Source organism: Vulpes vulpes, chromosome 8 (assembly GCF_048418805.1).
Source record: "Vulpes vulpes isolate BD-2025 chromosome 8, VulVul3, whole genome shotgun sequence".
In the NCBI taxonomy this organism is placed as follows: Eukaryota; Metazoa; Chordata; class Mammalia; order Carnivora; family Canidae; genus Vulpes; species Vulpes vulpes.
The window spans coordinates 82324822-82344539 of NC_132787.1; the positions used below are offsets into that span (position 1 = coordinate 82324822).

General features: G+C 34.7%; 1 protein-coding gene across 5 annotated transcripts in view; it reads left to right on the forward strand.

The window, feature by feature from the left end:
* The window catches only part of HEATR5B (HEAT repeat containing 5B), a 98800-nt gene that overhangs the window by 19944 nt on the left and 59138 nt on the right, over nucleotides 1–19718 (forward strand). For all 5 annotated transcript variants that reach the window (XM_026018993.2, XM_072767296.1, XM_026018994.2 and 2 more), the window contains exons 11-18: nucleotides 839–950; nucleotides 2470–2622; nucleotides 3668–3767; nucleotides 4084–4193; nucleotides 5135–5298; nucleotides 5838–6013; nucleotides 7482–7587; nucleotides 10203–10393. In XM_026018993.2, the coding sequence (XP_025874778.1) occupies nucleotides 839–950; nucleotides 2470–2622; nucleotides 3668–3767; nucleotides 4084–4193; nucleotides 5135–5298; nucleotides 5838–6013; nucleotides 7482–7587; nucleotides 10203–10393 (1112 nt within the window). The remainder of the gene's footprint in view (nucleotides 1–838; nucleotides 951–2469; nucleotides 2623–3667; nucleotides 3768–4083; nucleotides 4194–5134; nucleotides 5299–5837; nucleotides 6014–7481; nucleotides 7588–10202; nucleotides 10394–19718) is intronic.

A 19718-nucleotide genomic window follows, 5' to 3' on the forward strand; every position in this document is an offset into this window, starting at 1 on the left:
AGAGAATCAGTACAAATCCCTCTGTCTGCTAAACTGTCATCTCTGCAGTTTACCTTCATTGAACCCATTCATTCTCATTTCCCTGCTTCATTTAGACTCATCATCTTGCCTTCTTCCTATGCCTTTCCCAGCCTTCATGCCTTTGTTCATACATTAGAATCTCATCCTCATGTTGGTCACGTGTTTAGAGGCCCAAATGAAGTGCCATCTCTTTCATGCAGTCTCCTCAGAGCTACTCCATTCTAGGATAACCTTTCCCTTTACAAATGACGATTATATCTGTTTTACTATTTTGTCATTTAATCATGTGCTGCTTGTTATTTCCCATTGTTCCTGTGACTTCCCTAAGACTGTAAGTGCCAAATTAGCTCGATGGCAGAAACATAATGGAAGTTCAACAAATCTGAATATAGGATAATAGTACTACCAATAATAATAGCATTTATTAAGCAGTTACATGGACTAGCACTCTTCTCAGTGCTTTGCTGTGTTAACTTATTTAATCCTTGCTAGAGTAAGATTGGCATTCCTATTTTTACCAGTCAGGGAACTTAGGCAAGGAAGTTAAGTTACCCAGGTCAGAAAGCTGGGAAATAGCTAAGCTAGGATATGAACCCAGGCGGTCTGTCTCTTAACCACGATGCTGTGCGGGGTCTCCTCAGAGACAGCAGTGCAATCAGGGTTGAGTAGATCTTGACACTGTCTGTTTTACAACATGTTAACAGCAACAACAAGAAAGGACAACTTCTTTTTTAATAAAGCATATTAGCTGTGTATTTTCTTATTTGATTCCATTAACTTGTTTCAGTTAACATCGAATTCTAAACTTCTCTTGCAGATGGTAGTTAGTATTGCTGAAGATCTCTTACGAACTGCTGCCCAAAATAGCAGGCTGTCTCTACAGCGCACCCAAGCTGGATGGCTTTTACTTGGAGCACTTATGACTTTAGGTATAGTTAGTTATATTTGAGTAGGATCTTATCTAACTCTATAACTGTCAGTAGATGATAATAAAAATTTAATTTTAAAACTATTAAACTTCACATTCTAGACTTTAAATGACATAAAATTGGTGAAGGTGTTTTCCTCTCATTTGGGAGATTTCTATCTTCGGTAATTTCTGCTTAAGTACATTTAATGAGAAAATTGTTAACAAAGTTTCACCTTTACTATCAGAATAGCTCTGGTCTAACTAATTGGCTTAATGTTAACCAAATGAGATGAAAATATCAGGGCACATTCCATCCCCAGAGTGACAAAAGTGACATGATTTTGGTAGGGTGATAAAGTCACATTTAAATAGTCTTGGTGCTGCTTTTCTGGGGTTACCCTTCTGCATTTTACTTTCCTAAGTGCTATGACAAATCTGAGATGCAGGCAAAATTTATCACTGTACACAGAATGGAAATACTTGTCATTATGATGATGAGATGCGTCTACTTTTTAGTTTATATGTTCAGCTTCTGTGAAAAATTTGTGTGTGTGCGTGCATGTACATGTGTGTACTACAAAATTACTCATTGGTTTTAGTGTCTACCATTTGGAAGTTATACTTTGATCTAGTTTTCTAGGGAAAATAAAAAGTGCTAACTCATCCAGAAATTTATGTTAAATATGTTAAATGATATGTTAAAGGAGTTTTTTAGCAATGTGAATGCGTGTTCTTAGTTCTAAACATACTGCTCCTCCATAAAACAAAATAGCCATATCAGTTGCACCCCAGATGGAGGAATATATAGATGTATGTGTGTGGGACTGGGTGTCTATGTTTATATACCTGTGTATTTATAGAAAAGATACATAAGATGTGTCCCAGATGTAGTTTATTATTGATAATACATAATCCACCATTCTGAATATAGTTGGGTAATTTCTTTTAAAGTGCTTTCTGTGGATTGTTTGGCTGCTAGAAATATTGATATCACGTTATTTTACTTCTGAATAAGAAACATTTTGAGGTGGGGACTGGGGAAGTGTGGAGGATGGTGGTCAAAATGCATAGACTTGCAGTTCTGAGATGAGTAAGTATGGGGGGAATGTGGTGTGTGGCAGGTGGCTGCAGATAACACTGCTGTGACAGACAGGAGAGCTGATAAGGTCAATCCGGAGAGTTCTCATCACAAGGAGAAAAATTTTTTTAAGTTTTTCTTTTTTCTTTTTTCATTTTATTGTGTCTATATGAGATGATGGATGTTGGCTGCACATGTCATGGTACTCATTTTACAATTACTGCAACTCAAACCATCATGTTGTATATGCCTTAAGCTTATACAGCAATGCATGTCAATTATTTCTCAATCAAACTGGAAAATAAAAGGCACATTTTGAAAATCTTGCTCTTACAGATAAAGATAGAGTGAAACGATAAGTACTGTTAAAGCCTGTGCAGGGCTCTGACTATTGTTTGTAATGTATGTCTAATATATATGGTTTATACGTTAAGTTTTGCATTCTCGTTTCCTCCAATAGGACCATCTGTAGTTCGTTACCATCTGCCCAAGATGTTGTTACTGTGGCGAAATGTTTTTCCCCGTTCTCTAAAGGAATTGGAGGCTGAGAAGGCCCGAGGCGATTCTTTTACCTGGCAGGTAACATTGGAAGGTCGTGCTGGAGCTTTATGTGGTAAGAACTGAACGGATTGTGCCCTCAGAATATTATTACTAAAATATTTGTGAGGGGAGGGAAAATTACTACTTCAAATTTTTATTTTAATGTGTAATGATAAATTCATGGACTTACAGATTTAAAAAGAAATTTTATAAATAACCTGTGCCAGTTTGCTAATTTTGAAATGGAAATGAAACTGACACTCTGAAAGGAGGTTAGTTAGCATTAGTGGTAAGACTAGAGCCAGAGCCCAGGCCTCTTGATTCCCAGTCATTACTGTCATCTACCTGTCAGAACTGCACTGGCCACCATATAAACAATCCAGTAGGTATTCAAAGGAAGAAGAAACTCAGGATCTCCAAGGTCACTGAATGGACAGTAAGTCTTTTCATAATGGACAAACAGCTATCATTATCAAATCTGTAAATGTTGATGCATTTTTTCCAGACATCAGCATTACAAAAATTATGAATAAAGTTGTTTTTGTTTAGCAGTCAGCAACTTATGGGAAAGGCTCAAGTTTGGTTTCACTTGTGAACTAGAATTACACTGGGTGACTCTTTTTTTTTTTTTTTGGTTTATCTCAGAGTAAAAAGTGCTTCTTTTTCCAAATTGTGGGAAATAGATATGCGCTAAAGTATAAGGGCAACAGGCCAAGGTGTTCCCACATATCTAAGAGCCGTTTTTGTCTTAGTTCTGTTGCTGAAGGGCAGCAAAGATGTTTCTTCTCACTAAGCCATTTGTCCACTCTTGGTTCTGTCTTGAAACTGCTTTCTTTGTAGTTATATGAATTTAGTGATGTTACAAGATTTTTGCATTCCCACTCACAGAAATCTCCCTAACAGATATCTTCCCTCCCTCCACCTTTCTTCTAGCCTTTTCTAATGATATTTCTCTGTAGTTGCAATTAGTTCTTCTTTTGGTTTGACCTGATTTTAGAACCTTATATTTTATAGTAATGGAGAATTATAGGTATCTTTATATAATTCTATAATTTTTAAATAATTTTTTAATTTCACAAATGCTATCCTAAATTTTCTTTTTTAAAAATTTTATCTAGCAATGAGGAGTTTCGTTGCACATTGCCCTGAGCTCTTAACTGAAGATGTGATTAGAAAATTGATGACCCCGATTGAATGTGCCATGACTATGATGTCACAGTAAGTAAGCAGTTATGATGAGTTGACATCCAATTTTACATATTTATAAATAGTCATGTTTTATACTTCCCTCTAACATTATATGCGAAACATATAAAACTTTACTGTTTTAAAATGACCTTAAAAATCATAGTAATGGTATGGATTGAAATAAAATTATATTTTATAGTGTTCCAGTAAAGGCCACAGAATAAACTAAAATGAAAATGTAATACTCACCAATGTAGTTTGACAGTACATCGATACATTGCTGGCAATGTTTATAAATAACACTTATTCTAGTAAGCTGATACCAACTATACTTTTGATATTTTAGCATTCCGTCTGTAATTAAAGCCCATGGAGCTCATCTGAAAGCTAGTGCTGCAATGGTCCGTTTAAGACTTTATGATATCTTGGCTTTGTTACCTCCAAAAACTTATGAAGGTAAATAAAATTTACAGTGTCTAATTAAAAATTCTTCAACATACCTTTCCAGTTCTTTATGATATTACAGAGTCCTGACGAAGGCTCTCCCCTGACTTTGCCGAGGAAGACAACCATTTTACTTTTCTTCATATAGAGTAGCTAACACTCATTGAGCACTTACTGTATTCCAGTTCTGTTCTAATCCCTTCACATGTATTATCTCCTTTGACTCTAACCACAACTTTATGAAGTTCATAACTGAGCTGTATTTTATAGATGGAGAATCTTGGGTACGGAGAGGTAAGGTAACTTGCCCAAGTCTGAGATCTAGTAAGTGGCAGAGCTTGGATTCAAACCAGCTGGTTCAGCTTTAAAGTCTATGCTTTTCATTGCTCTCCTAAACTGCTTCATATGTATTGTAATATAGATAATAACTTAGAAGTCTTGACAGAGCATAATAATGTGCTTTACAGATATCAAATATTATATAAAATGCTAATAATAAAATAAGCCATTGACTTGTCTTCAAGTCAGCCATGCCCAAGAAATCTGATGTGCTCTGTTTCAATGTTTGCACATCACCGAATAATTAATAATAAATAATCGTGTCATATTTAATATACTTAAATAGATATTTAAAGTATTTAAATATATTTAACATATTTAAATTTATTGCATTTAAATGTTTTACATTTAAATATTGAACAGAATATTTAATATAAATATTTCTTCTATTTGTTACTTTAAATTGGGCTAAGAGGCATAATATAATAAAAAAGAAAGTACTGTTATTTTATGTTAAAACCAGCATTAAACTATTTAATATAGATTCTTCTAAAAAGAGAACAGGGACTTCATTATTTAAGCCCTGTAGAACATGTTACCTCTTTTTGTGGGCCATGATTGTAATTTTCATAAAAATTATTCTCTCTTATCTGATCTGAAATTCTGTTTTTTAGGATCTTTCAATGCACTTCTTAGAGAACTGGTAGCAGAATTCACTTTGACTGACAATTCAGCCAACACGACCACGTCCCTGCTCAGATCCCTCTGCCATTACGATGACAGTGTTCTTCTTGGTTCCTGGCTTCAAGAAACTGATCATAAATCAATTGAAGACCAGGTAGCAAACCATACAGAGAACTGAAATACAACTTAATCAAAAGCAATAGTATTATCATACATCATAATTTAAAAAGAAAATATTGCAGACTAAAGTTTATTTTAGCTTTTTTAGACATTTGAAGATAGCTTCCTGATGGTAGATAGTGAAAAGTAAATTTTTTACAGTCTTTTGAAAAAGAGTTATGAAAGAAAGCTGCTTTTAACGAGTGTTTTGTGGGTTTAAGTTATCCTGATATTGTTTTGCTTGCACATTTTAAGATGGGCTGTATAAAAATGTTTTAGAATGAATAAGCATTTTCTTAAAATTATGCAAGTTGTTCCTGATGGCTTTTTTTTTAATGGCCAAATCACATTGTTATCTATTTAACATTTTTCAAATTCAATCATTCTTGGGGTTTTTTTATTGTAAATTTTCAGATTCACTCATTCTTGGTATTTTTTTATATTGTTACCTTTTATCCTTCCTCTCATTCTATTCTTCATGCCTAATACTCTGCAAGTAGATTTTGAATTATTTTTATGTCATTCTTTTTGTAGCTCCAGCCAAACAGTGCATCTGGAAGTGGGGCTCTGGAGCATGATCCATCCTCCATTTACTTAAGAATACCTGCTGGAGAAGCTGTGCCTGGTCCTCTCCCTCTTGGAGTTTCAGTCATTGATGCTTCCGTGGCTCTTTTTGGTGTGGTGTTTCCTCATGTTTCTTATAAACATCGGTTAGTATAAAGTCAATCAGTTAATTTTAATTAAATATACCAGAGGAGTGGTGGGCAGGGGGATAGGTTAAGTACGTGAAGGGATCAAGGAGGGCACTTGTTGTTATGAGCACCGGGTATTGTATGGAAGTGTTGAATCACTATATTGTACACCTGAAACTAATATTACACTGTATGTCAACTAACTGGAATTTAGATAAAAACTTAAAAAAAATAAAAATAAAAAATAAAATAAATTTTAAAATGTTAAAGTATTTAACATAAATAAAGTTATCTATCAGGAAAAAATATATATAAATTATATTCAAACAATAGATTTTCCCCTCCCAGTTACCTGCAATAAGATGAATTGATGCTTACATAATAGGTTTATAAATTTAATAATGTAAGTGACATATACATGATGAAAAAAATTGCATGAAGATTCTACATAATTTGTAATTGTTTTTAAGATTTGGCTCTCTGTGCTGGTATCTGGTACCACCGTATTGTGAACTGTGTCTTAAACAGCAAGACACATTTTCATTTCAGTAGCTAGTTTGCGAGTTTATAAGTAGATTTTCACTGTATCTTTTGTGAGGGACATCAGTTTGGTAAGACACTTGTTTTTGTTACTGAAGAAGTTAATGAGTGAGAAGTCTGCTCTCTAATATTTGTCATTCAGTTTGAGTCTGGAACTTGGGAAACTAAAATAACTGATTGTTTTCTAATAGGACCATTTTGATTTGCTATATTTGTACATAGACACTCTCCTTAACTTCAGTAGGCATTTTGTCTGTTTATGGTAGTTTTCTCAAATTCTTAACTTCCCAGCATTCCTTTGCCCATCCCACTTATTTTTAGAAGAATCTGAAATGACCTCATTGTCTTTTATTAGAATAGTCTCAAATGGCTGTGATTTTCTTTTTTGCCATTTCATTTAAGCATTTTGAAATAATAATAAAAAAAATCACTTCTGATGTTCTACATTTTAAAAAATGACCAATGTTAAATCTTTTAAAAAATCTCTCAGTTAGCTTTTGAGAATAGGACATGAGGTACTATTTTCTTCCATGTGAGAGTATTTTAAAAGAAGAAAAAAATGATGCCACATTTTAAAATTTCCAACTTAAAAATCTTCTACACAGATGCGTAATTAATGATTGTTACTCTATTTAAGAAACCATGGGTACCGACTATATGCCAGGCACTTTGTTAGATGCTGGTGTTAATGTTAAAGAATACTAAAATTATGACTTTCTTATGTTAATTAATATTTAGTTGCTTGCTTTGTTCCAGTTAAAAACCACATGTCCCTGTATCAATTCGGGAGGAGGAGATCTTGTTTGAGCCAGCTGTGGGAATGAAATAGAAATGAAACAGCATGGACCATTATTTGTTACACACTTAGCTTATAGTCATATTCCTATTTTCTGAACCGTATTTGGATAAAAAGTATTGTTAATGTGATCTTTTTCTATAATTATAGGTTACAGATGTTGGATCACTTTGCTGAATGTGTTAAACAAGCCAAAGGTGTCCGCCAGCAGGCTGTGCAGCTTAATATTTTTACTGCTGTTCTAAGTGCACTAAAGGTATTTACTTTTAAAACATAAGTATTCTGAACTAAGATTTTAATTAATGCCTTTAATAAGGCAGGTATATCTACACTGTTATGAATATGTTTGTATCTTGATATAAGATACAAACTTGATAGCTATGTAACTTGATATCTATGTAACTTGATGACTATGTTTTATGTTAGTTTAATTAAATTATTAGACACTATTAGGCTCATTATAATTAAATAAGGGTTTTATATTTTAATAATGTTAAAGTTCATCTCTCGATGTGACCATTCCGATCTTACAAGTGCTAATGTAAGTTCTGTCAGAATTTTCAAAGATGTCTAATGAAATCGGATATTCTACTGAAGATTAACCAGATAAAACTTAAGTTCAATTTGTAGTTTAGAGCATAAATCAAGAGAGGCTATGTTGTATAACTGAAAGAAGGCTGCATTTAGAGACTGTGTTCTGGTTTAATTCTCACTAGATTTGTGTCTTGTGCAGTTCTTTAATCTTTTAAACCTTGGTTTCTATGTGTATGGAGTGGAATAACAAGTATTTTGCCTATATCTCAGAGTTCATGCGCTGTTCTGTGCAGCATGCAGCTTCTCATGATATATTTGAAAACTTTTATATTACTCAGCACTAAGCTTATTATAAGGTTTAACTCATAAAATAAAATGGCAGTAAGTACAACGTTTAAATGGGCATGAAATCATGTTTTGTAAACATCAGGGAAAAGGAACATAGGCATTGATCATAGACATAAAAGTTTGTATCATTTATAGAACTGTTAGTATATACCCTATTTAGAGATCACCAACTAATACCAATATCTGAGTTTCTTTTTTTTTTAATAATAAATTTATTTTTTATTGGTGTTCAATTTGCCAACATACAGAATAACACCCAGTGCTCATCCTGTCAAGTGCCCCCCCCTCGGTGCCCGTCACCCATTCACTTCCACACCCCACCCACCTCCCCTTCCACCACCCCCAGTTCGTTTCCCAGAGTTAGGAGTCTTTATGTTCTGTCTCCCTTTCTGATATTTCCCACCCATTTCTTCTCCCTTCCCTTCTATTCCCTTTCACTATTACTTATTTTCCCCAAATAAATGAGAACATATAATGTTTGTCCTTCTCCGAATATCTGAGTTTCTTAAAAAAGAACTGGGTAGTCATGATCTCCCTTAGTGTTTGGAAGGCGAGTGCACCAACTGTAATATTGGTCTGCAGTATACTTTTCTTTGTAGATTTGCTCACTAATGCCTCTGTTGTAGTTAACATTTCCCTTGGCACCATGAGGTGGATTTTTGGTCTCAAGTAAGTTAAGTTCCATGACAGTAAGTGTACCTTGAACAGAGATATTAACATTTAATATAATGAACAAACTATCGATATTTAGTTACTGATTATTTTTGACCCATTTTATCTTTTTATATATATTGAATGTACTCTTGATGATGTAATTATCTTCTCTGGAATTTTTATATAAACACATCAAAGTTTCATATTCATTAGACATTTTCCTTAAAGTTCTAATGACAAATGTCTATTAGCTGAATGATAGTTGATTTAATAGTATAATGTCCTTTATATACACAATTTTTTATATTATGTCTGTATCCAAAGCATTAGTATTTAGATAGAGACACTTCCAGGTATTGCTCATTTTAGGCTGATTGACTAGAACTATGTTATATATCATGTTCTGAATCATGTTTAGGAAACTGATTACTGCTGACTTAACAGATACTGATTCTAGGCATAGTATATGCATGTCAAAGATGGTCGAAAAAGGGCAAGCAGGAAAGAATGGGTAAAAATAGATGAAGGAGATTAAGAGATACAAGTTTACAGTTATAAAATAAATAGGTCACAGGAATGCAGCATGGAGAATATAGTTAATATCGTAATAATGTTGTACAGTGGTGACTTACACTTATGATGAGCATAGCTTAATGCATAAAATTGTCTAATCACTGTGTTGTACACCTAAAACTAATGTTGTATGTGAACCGTACTTCAGTTAAAAAAAAAAGATGGTTGATACATGTACCCCTATTTTATAGCAGCACTATTTATAATAGCCAAGATATGGAAGTAGCCCAAGTGCCCATCGATAGATGAATCAATAAAGAAGAGGTGGTGTGAATATATATGTATTGGAATATTACACAATGGAGTATTACTCAGCCATAAAAAGGAATGAAATCTTGCCATTTGCAATGACATAGATGGAACTAGAGAGTATAATGCTAACTAAGTCAGGGAAAGAAAGATACCATATGATTTCACTGATATGTGGAATTTAAGAAACAAAACAAATGAGCAAAGGGGGGAAAAAAAAAGAGAGAGACATAAACCAAGAAAACTCTTTAATTATTGAGAGCAAACTGGTTACCAGAGCGGGGGGTGGGGGTGGGGGTGGGGGTGAGTGGGTGTATGAGTGAAATAGTTGATGGGGATTAAGGAGCGCACTTGTCATGAGAATTGGGCGATTAAAATAAAAATTTTTAAAAATTAAAAAATACAAAGATAGTTGGAAAAAAGTGGGTATATTTACAAAGATAGTAGCACTTTTTTTTCTTTTATTTAATGTGAATTTTGAATTGCCTTTTTTTTTTTTTTAAATAACCATAGGGCCTGGCTGAGAACAAAAGTACTTTAGGACCTGAGGAAGTTCGTAAATCTGCTCTGACTCTGGTTATGGGTGCTCTGGACAACCCAAATCCCATCTTACGATGTGCAGCAGGAGAGGCTCTTGGAAGAATGGCTCAGGTGGTTGGGGAAGCAACCTTCATTGCTAGAATGGCCCAATATAGCTTTGACAAGTAAGTGGGTCTCTTTATTGGCAAGTAAGTTTTTCATAGAGGCAAAGATGTCTTTTTATTTTATTTTATTTTATTTATTTATGATAGTCACACACAGAGAGAGAGAGAGTGAGAGAGAGAGAGAGGCAGAGACACAGGCAGAGGGAGAAGCAGGCTCCATGCACCAGGAGCCCGACGTGGGATTTGATCCCGGGTCTCCAGGATCGTGCCCTGGGTCAAAGGCAGGCGCCAAACCGCTGTGCCACCCAGGGATCCCAAAGATGTCTTTTTAAGTAATTAATAATTATACTAATTGGATGATATGTTTTCCACATGGTATCGAATGTGACAAAATTTTGTGGGTTTTTTTTTTTTTATGATGACCTTAATCTTTTTTTTAATGATCTTAGTTTTTAATTCAGTAATTAAACTCTAGAATCCAGGAAAGCCATAATATTGTAGATACTTTCAGTGTGGTGAGGTTTCAGCCTTTGAATGTTACATAATGGAATCAGGAGGATTGTTAATAGGACTTCTCATTTAGTTATATGTATTCTGCTCTGAAGACATGCTCTGGTAGTCTTCTTCTTTTATTTCTGCCCCCCATATTATACTTTTCATTAATTAATCATTTTTTGGACTAAGCCATTCTTTTTCTAACTCCCAGCAAGTTTATCATCTCTTAAATTATCCCTGAAATAGGGGAAAAGATAGTATTGGATTTTAAGGATTTCTTTGCATATTAATTAAAAAGAGTGATATCAGAGTTCCAAATAAGTATGTGTGAGATGATGTAGTTATTAATGACTCTGGTTGTTAATCAAATACTTAAGTAGAGAAGTTGAAAATCAAGTATGGTCAAGAACTAATACTTGAGTTGTGTAAATTAACTATTCTTAATAATTGTATATTTTGAGTACCAATGTACCAAGCCAGGCCATAATCTTTAATGAAATAGATGGGGAGAAGCAATGGTGGTGAAGCAGTAGTTCTGAAGAAAAAGTATTTTCTGAATGCTTGGTTATCTGAGAATGATTTGAATGTCTTCAAATATGAACAGCAGTTTGTCTACTTATAGGATAGTGCCCCAGTGTATTGTTTGAATCACTAAAGATAATATGAACAAGCAGAAGATAAAATATTCCCAGATACTTTTCTGCATAATACCTTCTGCCATTTTCTAGCAATAGATTAGTTTTACTTTTCCAAGTATGTCATTGATTCTGAAATCAGCTGTCATTTAAGATGTTTTTAAAGATTTTATTTATTTGTCAGAGAAAGAGCACGCACACACACATAGGGGGAGTAGTGGGCAGAGGGAGAAGCAGGCTCCCCACTGTACAAGGAGCCAGATGTGGAACTCGATCCCAGGACCCTGGGATCATGACCTGAGCCAAAGGCAGACGCTTAACCAACTGAGTCACTCAGGTGTCCCAGGAAGTTTTTAAATACAACCAGTCTTACCTTTTAATGGTTTGTGCTCTGTTAATAATAGGTAAAATAAGAATGTATTTGTTTGGAAAACTCCCAAGTGGTAATTTTGTTTTTTAGTTTAAGGAGCTCTAATTTACAAGTATTTTCAATACCTGTAGGAATATTTATTTTTTACTTATTCTGGTGAAACATAAGGACTATCATTCATATTAGTATCCATCTGGTTAATGGTTTACAAGTATTTTTAGTGCCTAGTTTTATTTGCCTTTTCAAATAATTGATTTTGATTTGAAGTTAATTATTACATGCATTTTAAGTTACCCATTTTTCACAATTCATCTGACATTAGAATTTGTTTTAAATTCTCTACAAAACATCATAATTAATTGGCAGTGTTTTTGGCTTTTGTTTTACTTAAATTCAACTAACCAACATATGTTTTTTTCTTTTTTTTATACTGCTGTATAAAGTAATGGCACATTTAAAATCTGTGATACCTTAGGGACATTTGGGGTGGTTCAATTGATTAAATGTCCAACTCTTGATCTCAGGGTCATGAGTTCACACCCCACATTGGGCTCTATGCTGGGTGTAGAGCCTACTTAAATAAATAAATAGAGGCACCTGGGTGGCTCAGTTGATTTAGCCTCCAGCTGTTGGTTTCAGCTCAGGTCATAATCTCAGTCTTGAGATCAAGCCCCTCCTTGGACTCCCTGCTCAGTGAAGAGTCTGCTTACCCCCTCTCTCTCCCTCTGCCCCTCCCCCCACTCATGTATTCTCTCTTTCTCAAATGAATAAATAAATCTTTAAAATACATAAATAAAGTAAAAATAAAGAGCCTGTGGTATTTTAGATTAGCTTGGCAAAGCTTCAGTGTCCTCTCGTCTCATTATAGTAGAGTGTTTTCATCTACACTGTCTCTTGTTTAATATCTATGAAAAACCAAAAGTACTTATACATACAGATTTGTCAGCTGTATTACACATTAAAATCTTATGCCATCTTACCAAGTAGACAGGAATCATTCCTATAAACCATTCTGGTTACAAGAAGTTGCTTCAGCTGCTTAAGACCAGTTCAGAAGGAAATAAAAAACATTACTGGTTGAATTTGTTTCCATTCTAATAGAAAATTACTTTGAGATCCCTGGGAAACATATATTCTTATAGCTTAGATTATTTACTCTATTGAATAGATGATTATCACTGAGAGAATTGACCCAAATTTACCTCACTGAAATGTTACCCTTTGAAAATTACCAAAATGAAGACAGTTTTGTAATCTCTGTAATGCTTTAGAATTCACAGATTGCATTCATTCTTAACTTCTTTTATTCCCCAAAGTAACCGCTATGGAGAAATTGAGAGTTGGAGGTTATTTATCCAAGGATATAATATGTTAGAAATATTGCTAAGGGTAGGCTTAGTTTACTTCCTTTATTACTATGTTTCTTCATATCTGTTTTGTGACAGCACTTGGGATTTTTCTTTCTTCACCATAGGCAAACTGACCAACCAGACTGTTGGTGACAGACTTTCATCTCTTGAGTTTATTTTACTTTTATGGGTTTAACAGAAATTTGGTCATGGATGGCTTACTGAGAGTTATAATACAGTTTTGAAAACGCAACCAAAGTTTCTCTCTAGACATCTTTGTTACTTTGGGTGTTCTGTTCTTACTGGTATTTCATTTTTAAATCTTGTTTTCTTATAGTAACTGACTATGTTGGTATATTCTTTCAAATACACATAAAAAATATACACAGGACTTGCATTGCCAGTCATGGTGGAAGAACAGGGGCTAGGTTTTTGCTGCTGTCTAAACAACTAGAAAACCAGATAAAATAAATGGAACAATATTTTCCAGACATTGGACAACAGTCAGCCCAGAGCAGTGATCCCTGAGAAATGGGAAACAAACTAGGGGGGAACACTATAATTGCTCCAGATTTCTGCCTGGAGAGAGTTTCCAGGCTGAAATGGAAGGATAGGAAACCCAAACCTAACTGAATTAAAGAGAAAGAACTTAGAGTTTTGGGAGATCAACATAGTGAGAATGTGTGGAGTAGAATATGTGAGAGGAGAGAACTGCACAGAGAGAGAGAGCTACAACAGAGGAGTCATCTCAAGTCTTTGGCTGAGTGCTGCTGTGTGCAGAAGGAAACTGCCCAAGACCAAGAATAAACCCAGAAAAGAAAAAGTGTGAATAGGTGGAAAGAATATGAAACAATCCCCACAGCCCACAAAGGATTGAGAATAGTTCCTACTGTCCAAATTGGAAAGACCTCCTAAATTGGAGTCTTCAAAAGTATATAGCCTTAGTAGTGAAGACAATATTGACCCACTCTAAAGCAACTTAAAAGAAAGCCTTGAAAGTATCAAACTGATTCCAATTAATTTAAGTACATTCCAGATCAAAGCCCAACAGCATTTAAAGAAACACAACTTATATAGCACCTAATATTATAAAATTTGTAGTACCCACTATCCAATCCAAACTAATTAGATGTATAAGGAAGCACGAAAATAAGATTACTAGGAGAATATATCAGTTATTAGAAATAGGCCCAGAGATGGAAGAGATGATGGAATTAGCAATGAAGAATATTCAAAGAACTATTATAAATATGCTCCATATTTTTCAGGAAATGTAAGAAGAACCCAAGCATGATGGAAAAAATGAAATTCATAACCCAGGGAAAACTTCTAGAAATGTAAATTATCTCAAATGAAAAAAATACATTGGTTAGGATTAACAGATTAGACACTGCAGTGGAAAAAAAAATGATGCTGAAGATGTGGAAATAGAAAATATTCCAAATGAAGGACAGAAAAAAGACTGGGGGAGAAAATGAATAAGTCTCAGTGACTTCTAGAACATTATCAAGCTTATATTCATATGACTGAAATCCTAGAAGTAAGAGTAAGTAGCTCAAAAATTATTTGAAGAAATAGTAGACAAAATTTTTCGATTTTGATGACAACTATAAATTTACAAAGCCAATAACTTCAACAAACCCCAGATGGAAGAAAGACCAAAAAAAAAAAAAAAAAGTATATCATAATCAAATTCCCTAAAGCCAGTAATAAAGAGAACATTATAAAAGCAGCCAGTGGGGAAAAGACTTCATTCAGAGGAATAAAAATAACAATTTTAGCAGGCTTCTGATAATAAACTATGCAAACAGAAGACAATAGAGTGACCTGGAACTTTATACCCAGTGAAAATGCTTTCCAAAACTGAAGTTTTAATAAAGACTTTTAGACTGTGAAAAGTTGGGAAATTCATTGCTTACAAGGTATTCTATAAAAAATGTTAAGGTTTTTTTTTTTTTTTTTTTTTTGCACAAAAAAGGTGGTACTAGATGGAAATTTAGATGTACATTAGAGAAACTGAAGTTTTAATAAAGACTTTTAGACTGTGAAAAGTTGGGAAATTCATTGCTTACAAGGTATTCTATTAAAAATGTTAAGGTTTTTTTTTTTGCACAAAAAAGGTGGTACTAGATGGAAATTTAGATGTACATTAGAGAAGTAAAGAGTGTCAAAAGTGGTAGATATATGGATAAAAACTTACACTTTTATAAGTCTATTTTTTAAATGACCTATTGTTTTTATTTTAAGTTTTTATTTTTTATTTTTTGTTTAGTTTTTATTTCATAACGATAAACTTAACTCTGCAATTCAGCTAGACTTGGAGGGGAATAAGGAAAATACGGAATTCATAGAACTACAGTGATAGCACAAAGATTATAGGATATTTTTAGCAGATGGGAGTGAAGGGGTGGTCTCCTGAGCTACAGAAGGAATGGTCTGGTAGTTTAGATAAAACACAAGAGAAATTTTTTAGATTTGTCCACAGTCAGCAATGTTGGTATTTTTGCTGGTCTTGCCGTTCCTGGACCCAAAGCGCTCTGTGACTTCTGCAATATTCATGCCCTCTTTCACTTGCCAGAGACCACAACCGTGCCATCCAACCACTCACTCTTGGCAGTGTAGATGAAAAAACTGGGAACTGTTTGTGTTGGGTCCAGCATTTGCCATGGACAAGATGCCAGGACTTACCTGCTTCAGGATAAATTTCTCATCATCATAGTTCTCTCCATAGGTGAACTTGCCACCAGTGCCATTATGGCATGTGAAGTTACCACCTTGGCACATAAATCCCAGAATAATTCTGGGAAAGCAGGAAGTTTTACAACCAAATCCTTTCTCTCCAGTGCTGAGCATGAAAGTTTTCTGTTGTCTTTGAAACTTTGTCTGCAAAACGGCTCAAAGAAGATGGGGCCCAAGGGCTCATGACCATGGCATTGTTGTACACAGTAGGGTTGACCATGGCTAGGTGGCATGGGTGGCTCCTGAGCAGCAGAGTCTGCAATCTATTTTTATTCTCATTTTTTAAATGCCTTGGAAAGATAATTGACTCTTTAATGCAAAAATAATAACATATGGTAAGATTTTAATATAGAGAGAAGTAAAATACCTGACATCAGCACAGAAAATAGAAGAGGAGATGGTAGTATGCTCTGATTGTGTATAATATACATGAAAGATTATATTCTTTTTTTAAAAAAATTATTTGAAAGAGTGGAAGAGAGAGCAAGCGAACATGAGCAGTGGGAAAACAAAGGTAGAGGAGGAAGCAGACTCCTCACTAAGCAGAGAGCCTGACATGGGTCTTTAGGATCACGATGTGAGCCAAAGGCAGACTAAGTCACCCAGGCACCTGCAGAATATGATATTCTTGAAGGTAGGTCATAATTAGTTAGAAACATCTATTATAAACTCCAGAGATTCCACTAGAAAACAAAAATAGATAACTAATAAACAGTGTAGATAAAATGGAAGCATAAAAAATACTAAATCCAAAAGAAGGTAAAAGGAACAAACTGATGTGACAAATAGATCACAAATAGCAATCTCATAGACTTAAGCCCAACCGTACTGATACTTGAGTTAAACGGTCTAAACATTACAAGTAAAAGGGTTTGTAAAATTAAATAAAAACAAGATCTAGTGCCTGGGTGGCTCAGTCAGTTAAGTGTCCGACTCTTGATTTCAGCTCAGGTCATGATCTCAGGGTCTTGGAATTGAGCCCCATGTCAGGCTCCCTGCTCATTGGAGAGTTTGCTTCTCCTTCTCCCTCTGTCCCTCCCCTCCTACCTACCACCCTCATGCTCTCTAACACACACTTTCAAATAAATAAAAAATAAAATCTTTAAAAAAAAAAAAACCAAGATTGCTGTCTGCAAGAAACTCCTTTAACTAAAAGAGATAGGTTAAAAGTAAAAGGATAGGAATAACCTACCATGAAAACACTAATCCAAAGGTAGCTGGAGTGGCTCTGTTATTATCAGAAAAAGTAGATTTTATAACAAAGATTGTTACCAGAGTAAATGAATGATTTCATAATGATAAGAGAAACAATTCCCCAAGAATACATAGCAATTCTCAATGTTTATGTATCTTATGATGTAGTTTTAAAATACATGGAACAAGAGGCACGTGGGTGGCTCATTTGGTTAAGTATCTGCCTTCTGCTTAGGTCATGATCTTGGGGTCCCGAGATTGAGCTCCATATTGGGCTCTCTGCTCATTGGGAAGTCTGCTTCTCCTTTTCCCTCTGCCGCTCCCCACCAGCTCAGGCTCTTTTCTCTTGCTCACTCTCTCCTTCAAATAAATAAACAAAATATTTAAAAAAACAAAACAAAACAAAACAAAACAAAAAACAACTAAATGGAATAAAACCTAATAGCAATGAAAGTGCATAACTATAGTTGGCTATTCAGCATTACTCTCTCAATAATTGATAGAGCAGATGCTCCCAAATTATTAAAAACAGAGATTTTACTAACATGATCATCTAATTTGGCCTAATTGACATTTATAGACTACTTTACCCAACAGCAGCAGAATATACATTGTCTTTCTTTCTGTCTTATTTAGTCAGTTGAAAGATTTATCAGTGTTTCGATTCTTTTCAAAAAAACAGCTTTTTGTTTCATTGAATTTCTCTATTTTTCTATTTTCTCTTCCACAGATTTTTTTTTTTTAAGATTTTCCTTATTTATTCATGGGAGATAGAGAGAAAGGCAGACAGCCTGATATGGGACTTGATCCCAGGACCCTGCAAAGGTAGATGCTTAATCCACTGAGCCACCCAGGTGCCCTCTAAGATCCAGTGATATCTACTTTACCTTTACAACTTGCTTCATTATGCTTTTGGTTCAGTTTGCTTTTTTCTATTTAGGTTCTCTGAAGGTGGAAGTTTAGATAATTGATTTAAAACCTTTCTTCTTTCCTAATATAAGAATTTTAATGCTGGGACGTCTGGATGGCTCAGTAGTTGAGCATCTGCCTTTATTTAGCTCAGGGTGGGATCTCAGGTCCCGGGATAGAGTCCCACATCAGGCTCCCCCACGGGGAGCCTCCTTCTCCCTCTGCCTGTGTCTTTCCTCTCTCTCTCTCTCTCTCTCTCTCATGAATAAATAAAGTCTTAAAAAAATTTTAATGCTATAAATTTACCTTGAAACACACTTGAGCTGCATCCCATAAATTCTTATATGTTTTATTTCCATTTTTTGGCTCGATTAATTATTAGTCTTGGTAAATGTTCTATGTCTATTTGAAAAGAATCAGGCAGCCCGGATGGCTCAGTGATTTAGCGCCTGCCTTCATCCCAGGGTGTGATCCTGGAGACCGGGGATCGAGTCCTGCATTGGGCTCCCTTCATGGAGCCTGCTTCTCCCTCTGCCTTTCTCTCTGCCTCTCTGTGTCTATCATGAATAAATAAATAAAAATCTAAAAAAAAGAATAAATAAAATATTTTTTTAAATCTTAAAAAAAAGAATTAAAATTGGTGAATTTTATTGTATATAAATCTATCTCAATAAAGTATATTTTTAAAACGTCATGAATAAATAAATAATAAATAAATTTATTATTTTTTATAATACCTAGTTGTTTTTTTTTTTAATTTTTTTTATCTATGATAGTCAGAGAGAGAGAGAGAGGCAGAGTCACAGGCAGAGGGAGAAGCAGGCTCCATGCACCGGGAGCCTGACGTGGGATTCGATCCCCGGTCTCCAGGATCGCGCCCTGGGCCAAAGGCAGGCGCCAAACCGCTGCGCCACCCAGGGATCCCAATAATAAATAAATTTAAAAAGTAATTTATAATGTCTCCTTTTTATATATATATATATATTAAATATTTTATTTTTTCATGAGAGACACAGACAAAGGGAGAGGCAGGCTCCTTGTGGGGAGCCCGATGCAGGACTCGATCCCAGGTCCCCAGGATCACACCCCAGGCTGAAGGCAGTGCTAAACCACTGGGCCTCCGGGGCTGCCTTCCTTTTTATATTTTTTAATTCATTAAATATATTTCCCAGGGAAAAAGACTGATGCATTTTAAAGAGGTTCACATCAGGCAGCCCTGGTAGCCCAGCGGTTTAGCGCTGCCTTTGGCCAGGGTGTAATCCTGGAGACCTGGGATCAAGTCCCACGTCGGGCTCTCTGCACGGAGCCTGCTTCTCCCTCTGCCTGTCTCTCTCTCTCTCTCTCTCTCTGTCATGAATAAATAAATAAAATATTTTTAATACAATCTTTTTTAAAAAAAGCATTTAAAGAGGTTCAAATAATTATAGAGAAATTCTTAAGCGAAAGTTAACATTTTCCATAATTCTGTGACTAGAGATACAGTATTTTACATTTTTAAAACCAGTTATAAAAGCAGTTCTTTTATTTAAAACACCAATAATAAAAATATTTTTCAAATGATTTTTGACTTTTAAAGGAATTAAAAACTAAGAAGTGATTTTTTTTTAGTTGTGATTCTTCTTTCAAAGTTTCTCTAAAATAAAAGTAGGCTTTATTCAGTGAAATATTTGATTTTAACCAACCATTTTCATTAA